Source organism: Crotalus tigris, unplaced genomic scaffold (genome assembly GCF_016545835.1).
Source record: "Crotalus tigris isolate CLP2741 ecotype Arizona unplaced genomic scaffold, ASM1654583v1 scf7180000019175.1090142, whole genome shotgun sequence".
Lineage (NCBI taxonomy): Eukaryota > Metazoa > Chordata > Lepidosauria > Squamata > Viperidae > Crotalus > Crotalus tigris.
Window position 1 is genome coordinate 119,109 of NW_024097416.1, and position 13,547 is coordinate 132,655.

A 13,547-nucleotide genomic window follows, 5' to 3' on the forward strand; every position below is an offset into this window, starting at 1 on the left:
TCCCCAATATAACAGCACGCGAGCTACCGATTCTAACCACTTATAGCGGAATCACAACTGGCAGTGCCAGTAACTACTAGAGCCCAAGCTAAATTAAAACTGCAGCTGGGTAGCCAAACCGGAATTGAATTCCGGAAAACTTAGGAAATGGATTAATGGTTTCAAAAAAATAGACAAGTGTGCACAATCAAGGATGGACTGCCTTGGGTGGGGGACAAGTTATACATACCAACCACTCAGAGGGTTACATTCATGCAGCTTTGCCATGACACAAAATCAGCAGGACATTTTGGATTTGTAAAAACATTACACTTAGTTAAAAGGCAATTTTGGTGGCCATAGAAAGTTACGTGGCCAGCTGCCCAATGTGCGCAACTGCAAAGAGGTTGCAAGGGAAAGCGTCCAGACTTTTACAAACAGTGGCAAATCCCTCAGCCCCCTGGAGGGAAATAGCCATGGATTTTATAGTGGAATTACCAGAAAGCAATGGAAACACTGTCATCTAGATGGTTACAGACTTATTTTCTGTTAGAGAATTTTAATTTCTCTGTTGGTGAAAAAATAAATCAGAAGCTCTCACAGTTGACTGCATTTAGCTGATTCAAAATAACTTCTTTATATCAAAATATTTACAATACCATACATTCTTCTTTACAGCAACATAGCTCAATTGAAGACTTCTTACAGAGAGATACAGAGACAAACCTGAGACTGGAAATCCAGCTCCTAACTCAATAACCTTTTGCACAAACTCAGTAGCACTTTCTTCACATTGGCTGACTGAGTCATGTGGTAACTCTTCCTGCTCATGAATATTCCAACACTCCTCCCTTCATGACAGGAAGAGACATCAGACCTATTGACATAATACATTCTCCATAGTGAACACTACCCAATGGTTTAGTCATCATGTCTGCCAAATTATCCTCAGAAGAACAATGATGTAAACTAATCAATTTTCCTTTTACAGCTTCCCTGACATTACAATACTTAATGTCTACATGTTTACTTCTGTTCTTCACCCTGTCACCAGTTGCCATTTTTATACAGGCAGCATTGTCTTCAAATACCTTTATAGATTCTTTTACATTAATATTTAAATCTTGCAACAACTGTACATACCATGTTACTTCAGAACACAATTCAGATAAAGCAATAAACTCTGCTTCCACTGTTGAAATGGCAACAGTTGTTTGTTTTCTGGACTTCCATCCAATCAGAGTCCCTCCAAACAATATTATAATCCCAGAATTTGATTTCCTTGTGTTTATGTCATTTGCACAGTCACTATCGAAATAACACTTTAATTTCAATTCCTCAGTAATCTGTATTTGAAGACTCAAATTTATGGTTCCCTTTAAATATCTGAGAACTCTTTTTACACCCATCCAATGTAACTTTGTAAGTGCAGCAGTAAAATGATTCGAAATGCTTACTGTGCAAGCTATGTCTGGTCTGGACCACTGTGATAGATATAACAAACTCCTTATTGCTGACTGATAAATCTCTTGATCACAGGGTTCACCTTTGCCCGCACTTAAACTATTATAAAAATCCGTACTCATGGGTGTGGGAGCAGTATTGCAATCTTTCATATTATATTTCTCCAATAACTGCTCATTTTTTCTCCTTTGACTGAGAATATAACCAACTTTTTCATTATTCTTATCTCTACACCGAGATAATTTTTTATTTCTCCCAAATTCTTTAATTCAAATTTCTTTCCTAATTTATCAGCAAATTCCTCAACTTGTGATGCATCCTTTGCAATGAAGCAAAGATCATCCACAAATGATAACAGTAGACAATTCCCTCCTTGTAACTGTCCAGTATATATACAATTATCAGCTTTGCAACTCTTAAGCCCAAGACCCTTTAAAGCAGTATCTAAACAGATATTCCAGTTTCGGGCTGACTGCTTCAGCCCATAAATAGCCTTGTTTAATTTATATACCATGTTAGGTTTTGCAATTTCATATCCTGGTGCTTGGATCATATAAATTTCTTTCTCTAACTCAGCATTGAGGAATGCAGTTGTGATATCAAAGTGCCAGATTTTATGCTTATATGCCACTGCCAACGCCAGTGCTAATCTTATACTCTCACTTTTCACAGTTGGCGCAAATACTTCATCATAGTGCACATTCTTTAATTGTGAAAAACCTTGTGCCACTAACCTGGCCTTATACTGTACATCATTATTTGTCAATACCTTTTTCTTATATACTCACTTACAACCCACAGCTTTGGTTCCCTGTGGCAAAGTTACTGATTTAAATATTTCATGGTCTCCCATGGATTTCATCTCTTTATCCATGGCCTCCTTCCATCTTTCTTGTTCAACCTTTGGTAATGCCAACACCTCTTTATAACTTCTTGGCTCATACCACACATTGCAAACCTTTACCTTGTTGGCAGAATATCTGTCAGGCGGAATTCCTTTGTTAAATCGCTCTGACCTACGTGGTATTAACTGCTCCTGTGTCTCAAGTCTTTCTAGCTTCATGTCTTGTTCAGCCTCTCCTCCCTGAAAATGACATCTTCAATAATCATTTTTCCATCATTAGATGAGTTATTGTCATTAAATAGATCACCGTCATTAAGTGAGACATACCCAGAATTTGCATTAATTCTGTCCCAATTTTGTTCTACAAAATTAGCAGACCTTGAAATTACAATTCTTTTACTTTCATCGCTAAAGCGATATCCTTTTGACCCTGGCTCATTGCCCACAAACCTGAGCTTTCTTGCCTTTTGCTGTCCCTTTCTTCTGATTGCTTTCGGAATATGTACCCATGCAGTACTTCCAAAAATTCTCAAATGTGCCAGTGATGGCTTTCTCCCATATAGAATGGCATATGGAGTATTATTAATGGAGGAACTCCACAGCCTGTTAACTATATAATTGGCAGTCAATATGGCTTCTCCCCAATATGACCTGCTCATACCAGAATCCTCTAATAATGAATCTTTCATTGTTTGCAAAACACCATTCCTTCTTTCAGCTACACCGTTCTCTGCTGCTGTGTAAGAATTTGTACGTCTGTGTCTTATCCCCAACTGCCCCAACCATTGTTGGAATTTAGTTGACATAAATTCAGTACCTCTGTCAGTTTGCAACTGACACACTTGTTGTCTGTACCTTCTCTCTACAAAACTTACCCACTGTTTGAATTGTTGTAGCATTTCTGTCTTTGCTCTAAGCAAGTAGCAATTACCAGTGCATATTTTGCTCCTCCCAAACTGGCTTGCATAGGTCCCACCAGATCTGCATGGACCAGCTCTAGAGCTCTTTTTGTTTGTCTTGTGCTATATTTACTAACTGGGAATGCCTTTGACTTTGATGCTTTGCATACTGCACAGTCCAAATATGTTTTGCATCCCTTCAAATTTGGTCCTTCTGCAAACTCTTGCATTTGCTGCAAAACTTTAAAGTTTGCATGGCCAAGTCTTCTATGTAGAAGATGAACACACGAATCATGCTCTGCAACATTCTTAAATATATGGGAACATTCAACCTTTTGTCCCTGCAATTCATATAGATTATTTTCCTTTATGCCTTCTGCATAAATATTCCCATTCCTTTTGATGAGACACTTCCCATTTACAAAAATGATCTCAAAACCTTGTTTGTCTAAATTAGACACACTTAACAAATTATGTTCCATCTCAGGTACACAAAGCACATTGGTAAACTTTGATTCCAAATATAGAATTTTTACATCGCCTGTTCCAATGACTTTTGCTTTCTGAACATTTGCCAAAGCTACAGCTTCTTGTGCTACTGGAACAAATCTGCAAAATAATTCAGAGTCATTAACAATTGTTTGACTTGCCCCACTAACTATTAGCCACTTGTCTCTGTTGTTGCTATAGCAAACTTTTGCAACACCAAAATGTTCCTTTTGCAAATCAGTCTTTTTTGCCTGCACAAATGTCCTTCGCTGCAAATTGTTCCTCTGCAAACAGTTCCTTTTCAGATATGTCTTTGCTCCACAAATGTAGCAATTCTTTTCTTGTTGAGCCCTCTGCTTGCAAAATGTTTCTTCTCCGGAGACTTGCAGTCTGGACCCCCTCCTCAGGAATTTCACTTCCTCATGGCTGCTTCTGAAATGGTGCTTTTCTTCTTCATTAAACAAACATGTCTTTAAAGCCTCAAAATTTAAGTCTTGCTCTTCTTTACACTCAAATATTGCAGAAACTGTGTCCCAGGTTTTATCTAAACTGTTCAACACCAATAAAACCTTCTGGGACTCAGGGAATTTAATCCCACGTTGTTCTAAGTCCAAAAATAAACTTTGCATTTTATTTAAATGCTGCTGCACAGATTCACCTGGTTGCAAACAGGCCCTGTAAAGTTTTCTTGACAATTTCACTATATTGCATGCGGAAACATTCACATGCACAGCTCTCAACTTCAACCAAATCTCCTTTGCAGTCTTTAAATTTGCAACATTTAGAAATTGTTCATCATCTAAATTCAAGATTTAGCCATTGCTTGATCATGACTTTTCTGATCAGCACCTGCAAACACTTGTGGTGGATTTTCTACAATATACTACAGCTCTTTAGCTTTCAGCAAACATTCCATTTTAGCAGCCCATATAATGTAATTCTTCTGGCCCAAACGAGGCACAGAGTTTTCCTCAAATTCCATTGCAGCCATTCTGCTAATTCTGCCTTGTTCTTATACTTTCTAAACACAGGCAATTTATTCCAGCTTTAAATTACAATGCAGTCCTTAGTAAGCTCTGGGCCCATAAGCTGTTAGAGAATTTTAATTTCTCTGTTGGTGAAAAAATAAATCAGAAGCTCTCACAGTTTACTGCATTTAGCTGATTCAAAATAACTTTTTTATATTTATATCAAAATATTTACAACACCATACATTCTTCTTTACAGCAACATAGCTCAATGAAGACGTCTTACAGAGAGATACAGAGACAAACCTGAGACTGGAAATCCAGCTCCTAACTCAATACCCTTTTGCACAGACTCAGTAGCACTTTCTTCACATTGGCTGACTGAGTTACCACATGACTCTTCCTGCTCATGAATATTCCAACATTTTCCAAACAGGTGCACTTTATCCCTTGCCAAAAGATTCCCACCGCAAAAGCCTTGACGAAACGTTTCATGCAGCACATTTACCGATTGCATGGGGCATCCCAATGCATCATATCTGATAGGGGAGTGCAATTTACGTCAGCATTTTGGAAGGAATTTTTACCTTTCTTAGGAACCACTCAGGGACTGTCATCTAGTCATCATCCTCAGGGGAACGGTCAATCAGAATGTTGTAACTCAGTACTTGAGCAATATTTAAGATGCTTTCTTAATTTTCAGCAGTCGAATTGAATGGACCTACTCCCTTTTGCAGAAGTCGCTTACAATAACGCAGTCCACTCCAGCATAGGCTACACTCCTTTTCAAATAGCCAATGGTCAAAGTTTCAACCCCATGCCAGAATTAATCCCAAACGAACCAGCAAGCCCATCACTAAAAGAGTGGATAGAACAATTACAATACACCTGGCCAATAGTTAGAAAAGCCTTAGACGAAGCTAGGCAAGCATACAAAGCACAAGCAGGTAAAGAAGAGTTGAACCCACACCATTCATTTTAGGAGAAATGGTATATTTGTCTACAAAATACCTAAAATCCTTATAACCCTGTAAAAAACTTGGACCAAAATATATAGGACCTTTTCCAATTAAAAGAATCATAAATCCATTAACAGTAGAATTAGAATTACCCCGAAATCTCAGACAAATACACCCAATTTTTCACTGCAGTTTACTAAAAAGAGAACAACAGTCACCCTAATGGCCAAAAATCCCCCCACTACCACCGCCAATCATGGTGGAAGGAGAACAACTCTTGGAAATAAAGGAAATCCTGGACTCTAGGAGATATCATGGGACAACTCAATACCTAGTAGCATGGAAACACCTCCCCTCCTCACAAAACAACGTCATATCAGAGCCCCGAAACTGTTAAAGATGTTTCATACAGAGTATCCTAACAAGCCAGACTAACTTTTATACCTGTTTTATTTTCTCTACAGGTGGCTCTCTCTTATTTTTAAGGGGGGCAGTATGTCAGGATCCAGTTATATTTCCTTTCTATCTATCTCCTCTAATCTAAAACCAATTATTACTATTTCCTGGGTCCTGCCATACTCCCAAGGGGGAGGGGGGACATGCAGAGGGGTTTTATTACTTTCACTTCTTCCATTCACTACAAAGTAACTTTTTGTTTATTCATCTCTGCTAACTATTACAATGGAACCATTTGAAGTCCCTCTGAACTTCTCTTCCTTACCGGGAAACTAGAAAATGGGGGGGGGACACACATACCTCCAGAATCTGGTTTATTTCTCTGTCGTCAAGATAAAATCTGAAGAGCTGGTTAATGATCATGGAGCCGGTTTGATGTTATCGTTCATCGGTTTAACACCTAGAGAATTGCCGGCCTGAGTCGGCCAGAAGGAATGTGGGGAGGAGTTTGCATAGGGACACTTTAAAACATTGATGTATAAGGGAATCCCTCAGATCCTGTCTATTGTGCCTACTATCAGTTTATTTTAATAAAAATTCCTGTTGGAAGAGACTGCTTCCAAGAGTTCTGCTTTCTTAAGATGTGGATTGAAGTGGTTCCTTACATTGGATCTCTTTAGCAAGCTTCCCCCATTACTTCTTGTCCTGCCCTCTGGTGCTTTGGAGAATAAGTCAATCTCCTCTTCACTGTGACAGCCCCTCAAATACCGGAATACAGCTATCATGTCACCCATAATCCTTCTCATTGTTAGGCTAGTCATATCTAACTTTTTAAACTGTTCAACAAATGATTTAGCCTCCAGACCCCTTTCCTGCACATTTTCCAGGTTTCATATTTATGTTTCATATATACCATTTCCCCCCCAAAAATAAGACCCGGGTGTTTTTTGTTTGTTTGTTTTTCCTCCAAAAGAGGCACCAAGAGGGGTGTCTTTTCCATGGTCTTACTTTGCGACGGACGCACCAACTGTCCCACCCAGCCGGCCCACTTCTTCTGCAGCTGCTCACTGCCACTCGCATGCATCACTCCTGGCCTCCATTTCGCCATCAGAGGCCTTCAGGAAATGCCTCTGCAGCTGAGAATGGAGCTCCAGATTGACACGTGCGGTGCCCCTGGCCTGCATTTTGCTGTCAGAGGTCTTCCAGAAAGGCCTCTGCAGCTGAGAACCGAGCTACATATTCAATCAAATACAAAAAAGAGAAGAAAGAAATGAAACAATACAAATATAATGGGATACAAATACAAATGGAAAAATTCATGTCCCATTGGTCACAAATTTATGAAATGCATTATACAATATGATCTAAAATAATATCTAATTCGCCACATCATTAAAAATACTATTCTTTTTTTACCATGTGCTATCATTGATTTCTTCTCATTTCTGAAAATCATCTATACATGAAAGACCAGAATGTTGCAATGAAAAAGTTACTTGTGTTTCTCTACCCATAATAGGTATGTTGCACAGCCTGAAGTCTGTGGTGTCATCAGAAGCCCTGTGTGGCCTCCAGAGACCTAGAAACATTGTTTCCAAACTTGATAGTACTATATTTCATTTTAATATAAATTGTAAATGAAATGAAATTGGTTTTCAATTTCCCTACCTATTTCTTTTCAGATTATGGTGTTAGCATAGCTATCTCCGAGGTATGACATGGAACAAAAATGAGCCCTAATTAATAAGCATACTGGCACTAGTGAGTTGAAGTAAGCATGTCTAGTTATTCAGAAATATTAGGAACTATAAGAGTAATGTTAAGTTCTCTTTGTTAAAAAAAGAATAGTAGAGGATCTACTCAGGACTGAAAAACATAAGGATTGAATTAAATTAAATGTTGCCCTATGATATTAATTTTATTATTAAGCACAACTGGCAAATAAAGTATATCAATTTTTGTGCTATCAAAGTTCTGTACATCCTTTCTGTGTAATTCTTTTTATTGAGCTCAAACATTACCATAATATATTCAAAGTCTCTATATACATATATTTGATTCATTTCATATTTTCCCATATTGCTATGTTAATACTGTTAAGCAAAAATTATTTAATCTAAACAGTTAAAATTACTTGAGAAAACATTTATTGCTATTATACAGAACAGGGTATATACAGAATGTGCTTCCTATAAAATGTGTACTTCACAAACTTAAAATGCTGTTTGAATACAAATTTTAGATTTGATTATACAATATATTACATATATTAATTTATATACAGTGATAGCAGTGAGTGGCATCTTGTGTATAATAGTTCTAAAAATTGCCAACTCCATACAAATAGGGAAATAATAATCCTATGTATGTTTACTCAAAAGTCCTACTGAATTCATTGGCATTTATCTAGATAGGTGCAAATAAAATTGTCATCTAAATGATTACCTCTTAGTATTTCCATAATCTTTGATATTACCATCTGACCAAAGCACTCTTATTGTTGTTAAGGAGCAAATATTGCAATATTGCAATAGTGAGTAATTTTAATGGCCTTCACATAAACTGGATAAAACATATACTATTTTCATGGAAAGATATAAATTGTAAATAATATTAAGAGTTGTGCATTAAAAGACTAGACATAGAATGAACCAGAGGCAATTCTGAATTTAGTCCACAGGTGCAAATATTGTTTAACTGACTAGAAACAGGAAGCACAGTGTCATCAAAGTTAATTTATACATAACAAGAAAATTGCCAAGGAAGTCAACCATAAAAAGGATGTTCAGGGAAAAAAAGAGAGCAAGAATTGGATTTCAACAGGCAGGTATCCAGATATTCTGGACTACAAATCCCATAAACTATGACTTTGGGGGCTGTGTTTATGTTTTAGTCTAAACAGCTTGTTGGCATCCTTAGCAGTAACTAGACCATAATGTATGGCTGCACTCTCTAATTCCTTATGAAATAATAGAAAAATTTACTAAACAGCTGTGGCATTCATCTGGCCGGTCGTGTGTATATCACCTATGTATGTAATATTTAATTTTTATCCCACCTATTACTTTATAAATAACTCTAAGGTGACAAACATACATAATATTCCTTCCTCCTATTTTCCCCACAACCATCCCATGAGTGAGTTAGGCTGAGAGACAGTGACCGGCCCAAGGTCACCCAGTCGGCTTTCAAGCCTAAGGTGAATTCAGTCTCCTATCTTCTAGGCCAGCAACTTAACCACTACACCTAATTGCTCTCTTAAAAAAAGAAAAAGTTATAGTACATGCTCTGATGCTCACACAGCCCCAGATGGAGGTGTAGAATGCTGAGAAACTTGTGAAAGCTGATTCCAAAAACTGGGAAATTTGGGGAGGTGTAAGCACATTATCAAAAAACTGGCTTCAACGTTCATTGCTGGAGGGACAGAATTCTTCATAGGCAGATTATCTCTATCTTGTTACTGCTTCAACTATTCTTTTTTACACACTTAATATATTATCATAATAAAAATTCCACATAGTATGCAATATCCTTTTTATCTAAAATTTAATACTGGCTTTCAAGTGATTAATAAGCTAAAGTGCTATTATATTTCTTTAACAAAAGGAAATCAAAACTCAGAAATATTACAAACACACACATACATACACACTGTTTTGTCTCCAAAATACAATTTAATCCACTCCTGTTGATATCCCCAAGAAATTTGTTTTGTCTTCTTCAGCATCTTTCTTCTGAAACCAGGCTTTTGTACTTTTCCCCTGAAGATAAGCGTCAAGAAAGTAGCAGATTCCAGGTATATCACTTGGAAAGTTGGGAGGAAGTTCTTGTCTTGAGCGAGGAGTAAACACAAAGCCAGGGTGATCCTTTATCAACCTGCAATGAGAATGAAAAGTATTATTACGTATTTCAGATATAACCTGTACCTCTCATCAGCATAGTTAGGAGACTGGAAGAGCTATCATCACTCCACATAAGGTAACATGGTAAGAATTCAGAAAAATGCCACTGGACAGAAGGAAGGTTTCAGATCATTGTTACAGGGGTAAGGAACAAGCAGCAAAAGCGAGTACTGGACATGGTAAGATACTATACCTGTAGGTAGTGGGGCTGACATTTATTTTCCTAGGGATACTGCAAGACTCAAACTTGTTGGCAAGTGTTACATTGTTTCCAAATAGACAGTAACGTGGCATTTTCACACCAACAACCCCAGCAAAAACAGAGCCAGAATGTAGTCCTATACGCATCTTTTATAAGAGAGAAAGAAGAAAGAGATGTTAAAAATCATAACCACATTTAGCGAAAATGAAAACATTATTGAGTTCTACATATTTCTATATGTCAGGATGAATTGTGAACTCAGTTTGGATGCTGTATTCAGTTGAGTTCCAATGCTTAAATTTTAGAGGCTTCTAAAATATGAAATACTGAGATAATTCAAATCTATCATATATAGAAAGATTCAACCACAGCCTATAATAAAGAAACATCAAAATCCTTAAAGTCTCAAATATGTATGTTATCACTATTGCATGTGATAATATAATAATATAGTAAGCATTATATACAAAATAGTCTAAGAGCAAGCACCATATCTAAAACCCAATTTTGCAAAAAAAAAAAAAAGTTTTCCTGCTGCTCATAGTCATCTTCTACTCAAACATGCCCAATTTTACAAGATTGGGAGATTTAAAAAAAGCAGGACAACAAATTATCTGATGTCATTCATCTGTCCTGCTAATGAACTATGAAAACCTCAAGTTAATATGAAATACAACTCACAACAAATAGACTAATGCATCATTAATATGAAATATTATTTGCATATTAAATTAAAATGTGTATGAAAAAAGCATACACAGTAATATTACATGGGACAGTAATAACAGAAGAGATTTCCTGAAAACAGATAATCCACTGCAATAACATCACCCATTCCTCCCATTCACAAAAAAAGTGCCTAACTATCATAACATTAACATACATGAGCGGAAAAAAAGGATGAGAGGTTTGAACTCTGGATTTGTTACTTTGCATCTTAAGAAGACAGAACTCTTGGAATAATCCAATTATATTTCATCTTTAATTATCAAATATAGAAACTCCCAATTCTGCCTTCTCTGGATTCTGCCATAAGAGGGAGAGAAGGGGGAGAACAAAGGGGCTTTATGACCCTCACTTCCTTCACTAGACTTCTAAGGAGCTGAATGTGTTTATTGCAACATCAAAGAGAGACTTTGAATGTAAATAGCATCAAAGAACCTTACCATGACAAAAGAGAGCTATTTACCTTTCATGTAGTTATCTGAAGTCTCCATACAGACGAAAGAAAGGAGCAAGGGGGTGGAATTGTGATGCCTGAAACTATCACTGGAAGGGGGGGGTGATTGGGTGGGACTGCTGGGGAACCCCTTAAAACCTTGAATGGGAGAGCTTGGACCCCAAGTCCTGTCTAGCACGCCTGCAACCACTTCTTCTTAATAAAGGATTCCTGTTGGAAGAATTATTCCAAGAGTTCTGTCTTCTTAAGATGCAAAGTGGGGTGGGTCCTTACATTAGACAGGACTTGCAAAATTAATCCACCTGGAAGGGAGACCCTTGCCGGGGGATTTTGCAAAAATTTACCATGTCAGACAATGGAGCAAGAGAGGGGGAAAACTCCCTGGAAAGAGAGCCGCTGACCCAGTTGGAACCTTGCCAGATGTTGGGATCCGAGAGGTCAGATTCCTCGGGAGAAGAAGTGGTGGAGACACGGGACCACAAGCCTCGCTGGTCAATGGGCATTGGAAAGAAAAGTGAGTGGGGAAAGGAATCAAGAAAGGTGACCCTGAGACGGGGGACCAAGCAACCAGAATGGAAGCAGGAGATGGAGAAATCCCTGCACACAAGTGAAGAGGGAGGAAGCTGGGCACCGTACTCAGACTGGATCCTAGAGAAAGCTATTGACCTGATGAAGAGAACTCTCAGCTCCCTAGGAGAGGAGAATACTGAGCCCTACGGCCGCCCCAGTTCCTGGAGCCACAAAGGGAGAGACACCGAGGGGGACGTGGAACCTGCAACCCCAGGGACATCTACTGATCCAGGAGCCCCCACCCCCTACCGGACCACAGATGGCAATCTGGATGGAAGACACTACCACCCACAACGGAGGCACCGATCCATTCCAAGACGTCCACCGTTGGAGGTGAAATTCAAAGGGGAGCCAACACGCTTGGGGTTTTTCCTAACCCAAGTCCTCAGCTACATGGAGGAATATGGGCAGGACATTCCCAGCGACAAAGCCCGCATCCGGATCGTGCAATCTGCCCTGGATGGACCAGCTGCAGATTGGGTGGTGAACTTGCATGACTCCAATGCCCCAGAACTCAGTAACTTCAACCGTTTCATGTCCTCTTTGAGAAGACGATTTGAAGACCCCCTGGCTGATCGCAAAGCCCGCGAAAGGATAAAAACGATGAGGCAAGGCAAGGCAAACGCCCAGTGGCTGAGTATACACAAGAATTCTGGGCCATTGCCAGCAAACTGAATTGGCCAGAAGACATCCTCCTTGGCCATTTCAAAGACGGACTAAACTATGATCTATATGATGCTTGCCTGCCCCGAGGGGACCCACATCGACTTGAGGAATGGTACGTCTTGGCAGAGGAAGCAGAGATCGACATATTGAAGAGGCACCGCCGAGGAAAACAATGGAGCCGCCCCCCGCCTGAGCTGACACACCAACCGGTGAAATCATCGGATACAGCCAAGAAGCAAATGGGGTGTTTCAAGTGCGGAAGAGAAGGGCATCGAGCTGTAGAATGCCGCTCAAAGGCCCCCCAGCACAACCCAGACAGATCCCCAATCAACAAACCCGGAAAGTCTTCAGCTAAGCCAAAAGAAACGGCCATGAGAATGATGGAAATTGCAGAACCCCCCACTTCTGCTCACCAAGGGGAAAGAACTCCAGCCTACACCACAGGGCCGGTGGATGCCTCAGATGACAGCTCAGAGGGCGAACCCCTGGTAAGTGGATGCATCACACCCATCTTCAAAACAGTGACTATATTAATCCCCCCCATGCCCGAAGCTGTGAAGGTGAAAGCCTTAATAGACTCTGGCTGCACCCGCTGCCTCATTAGCCCAACACTAGTGGGGAATCTGGGCATCCCATCCAGGAGACTGGAACAACCAATCTCATTTGGCCAGCTAGATGGATCCATAGCAGAGGGGGTGCCAGCTACCCTAGCCACTCTGCCAATACACCTCTCCCTGGGCAACCATGAAGAGGACATAACGTTTGTGGTGACCCCAGGTATGGAATGCCCAATGATTCTAGGGATGGAATGGTTGAAAAAATGGAACCCCTGGGTAAATTGGAGGACGACAGAAATCAAATTCCCGAAGGGGGACCCTATGGACTTAAAACCCCAAGGGAGGCTACCAGAATCAAGAATAGAAAAAGCATCCATAGGAGAGGAAAAAAGATTAACAGAAATACCAGAGGAATATAGGGACCTTGCTGAGTCTTCAGTGAGTAGAGGGCGAATGAGCTTCCCCCCCACTG

The 13,547-nt window shown here is 39.4% G+C and overlaps 1 protein-coding gene across 3 annotated transcripts in view; it reads right to left on the minus strand.

Annotated features, from left to right (window-relative positions):
• Window positions 1–7,269: 7,269 nt before the first annotated feature.
• GUCY1A1 (guanylate cyclase 1 soluble subunit alpha 1) overlaps window positions 7,270–13,547 on the minus strand; it is a 67,256-nt gene continuing 60,978 nt past the window's right edge. For all 3 annotated transcript variants that reach the window (XM_039360885.1, XM_039360887.1, XM_039360886.1), the window contains 2 exons: window positions 10,094–10,248; window positions 7,270–9,874 (listed from right to left, as the gene is read on the minus strand). In XM_039360885.1, the coding sequence (XP_039216819.1) occupies window positions 9,673–9,874; window positions 10,094–10,248 (357 nt within the window). In that variant the 3' untranslated portion in view covers window positions 7,270–9,672. The remainder of the gene's footprint in view (window positions 9,875–10,093; window positions 10,249–13,547) is intronic.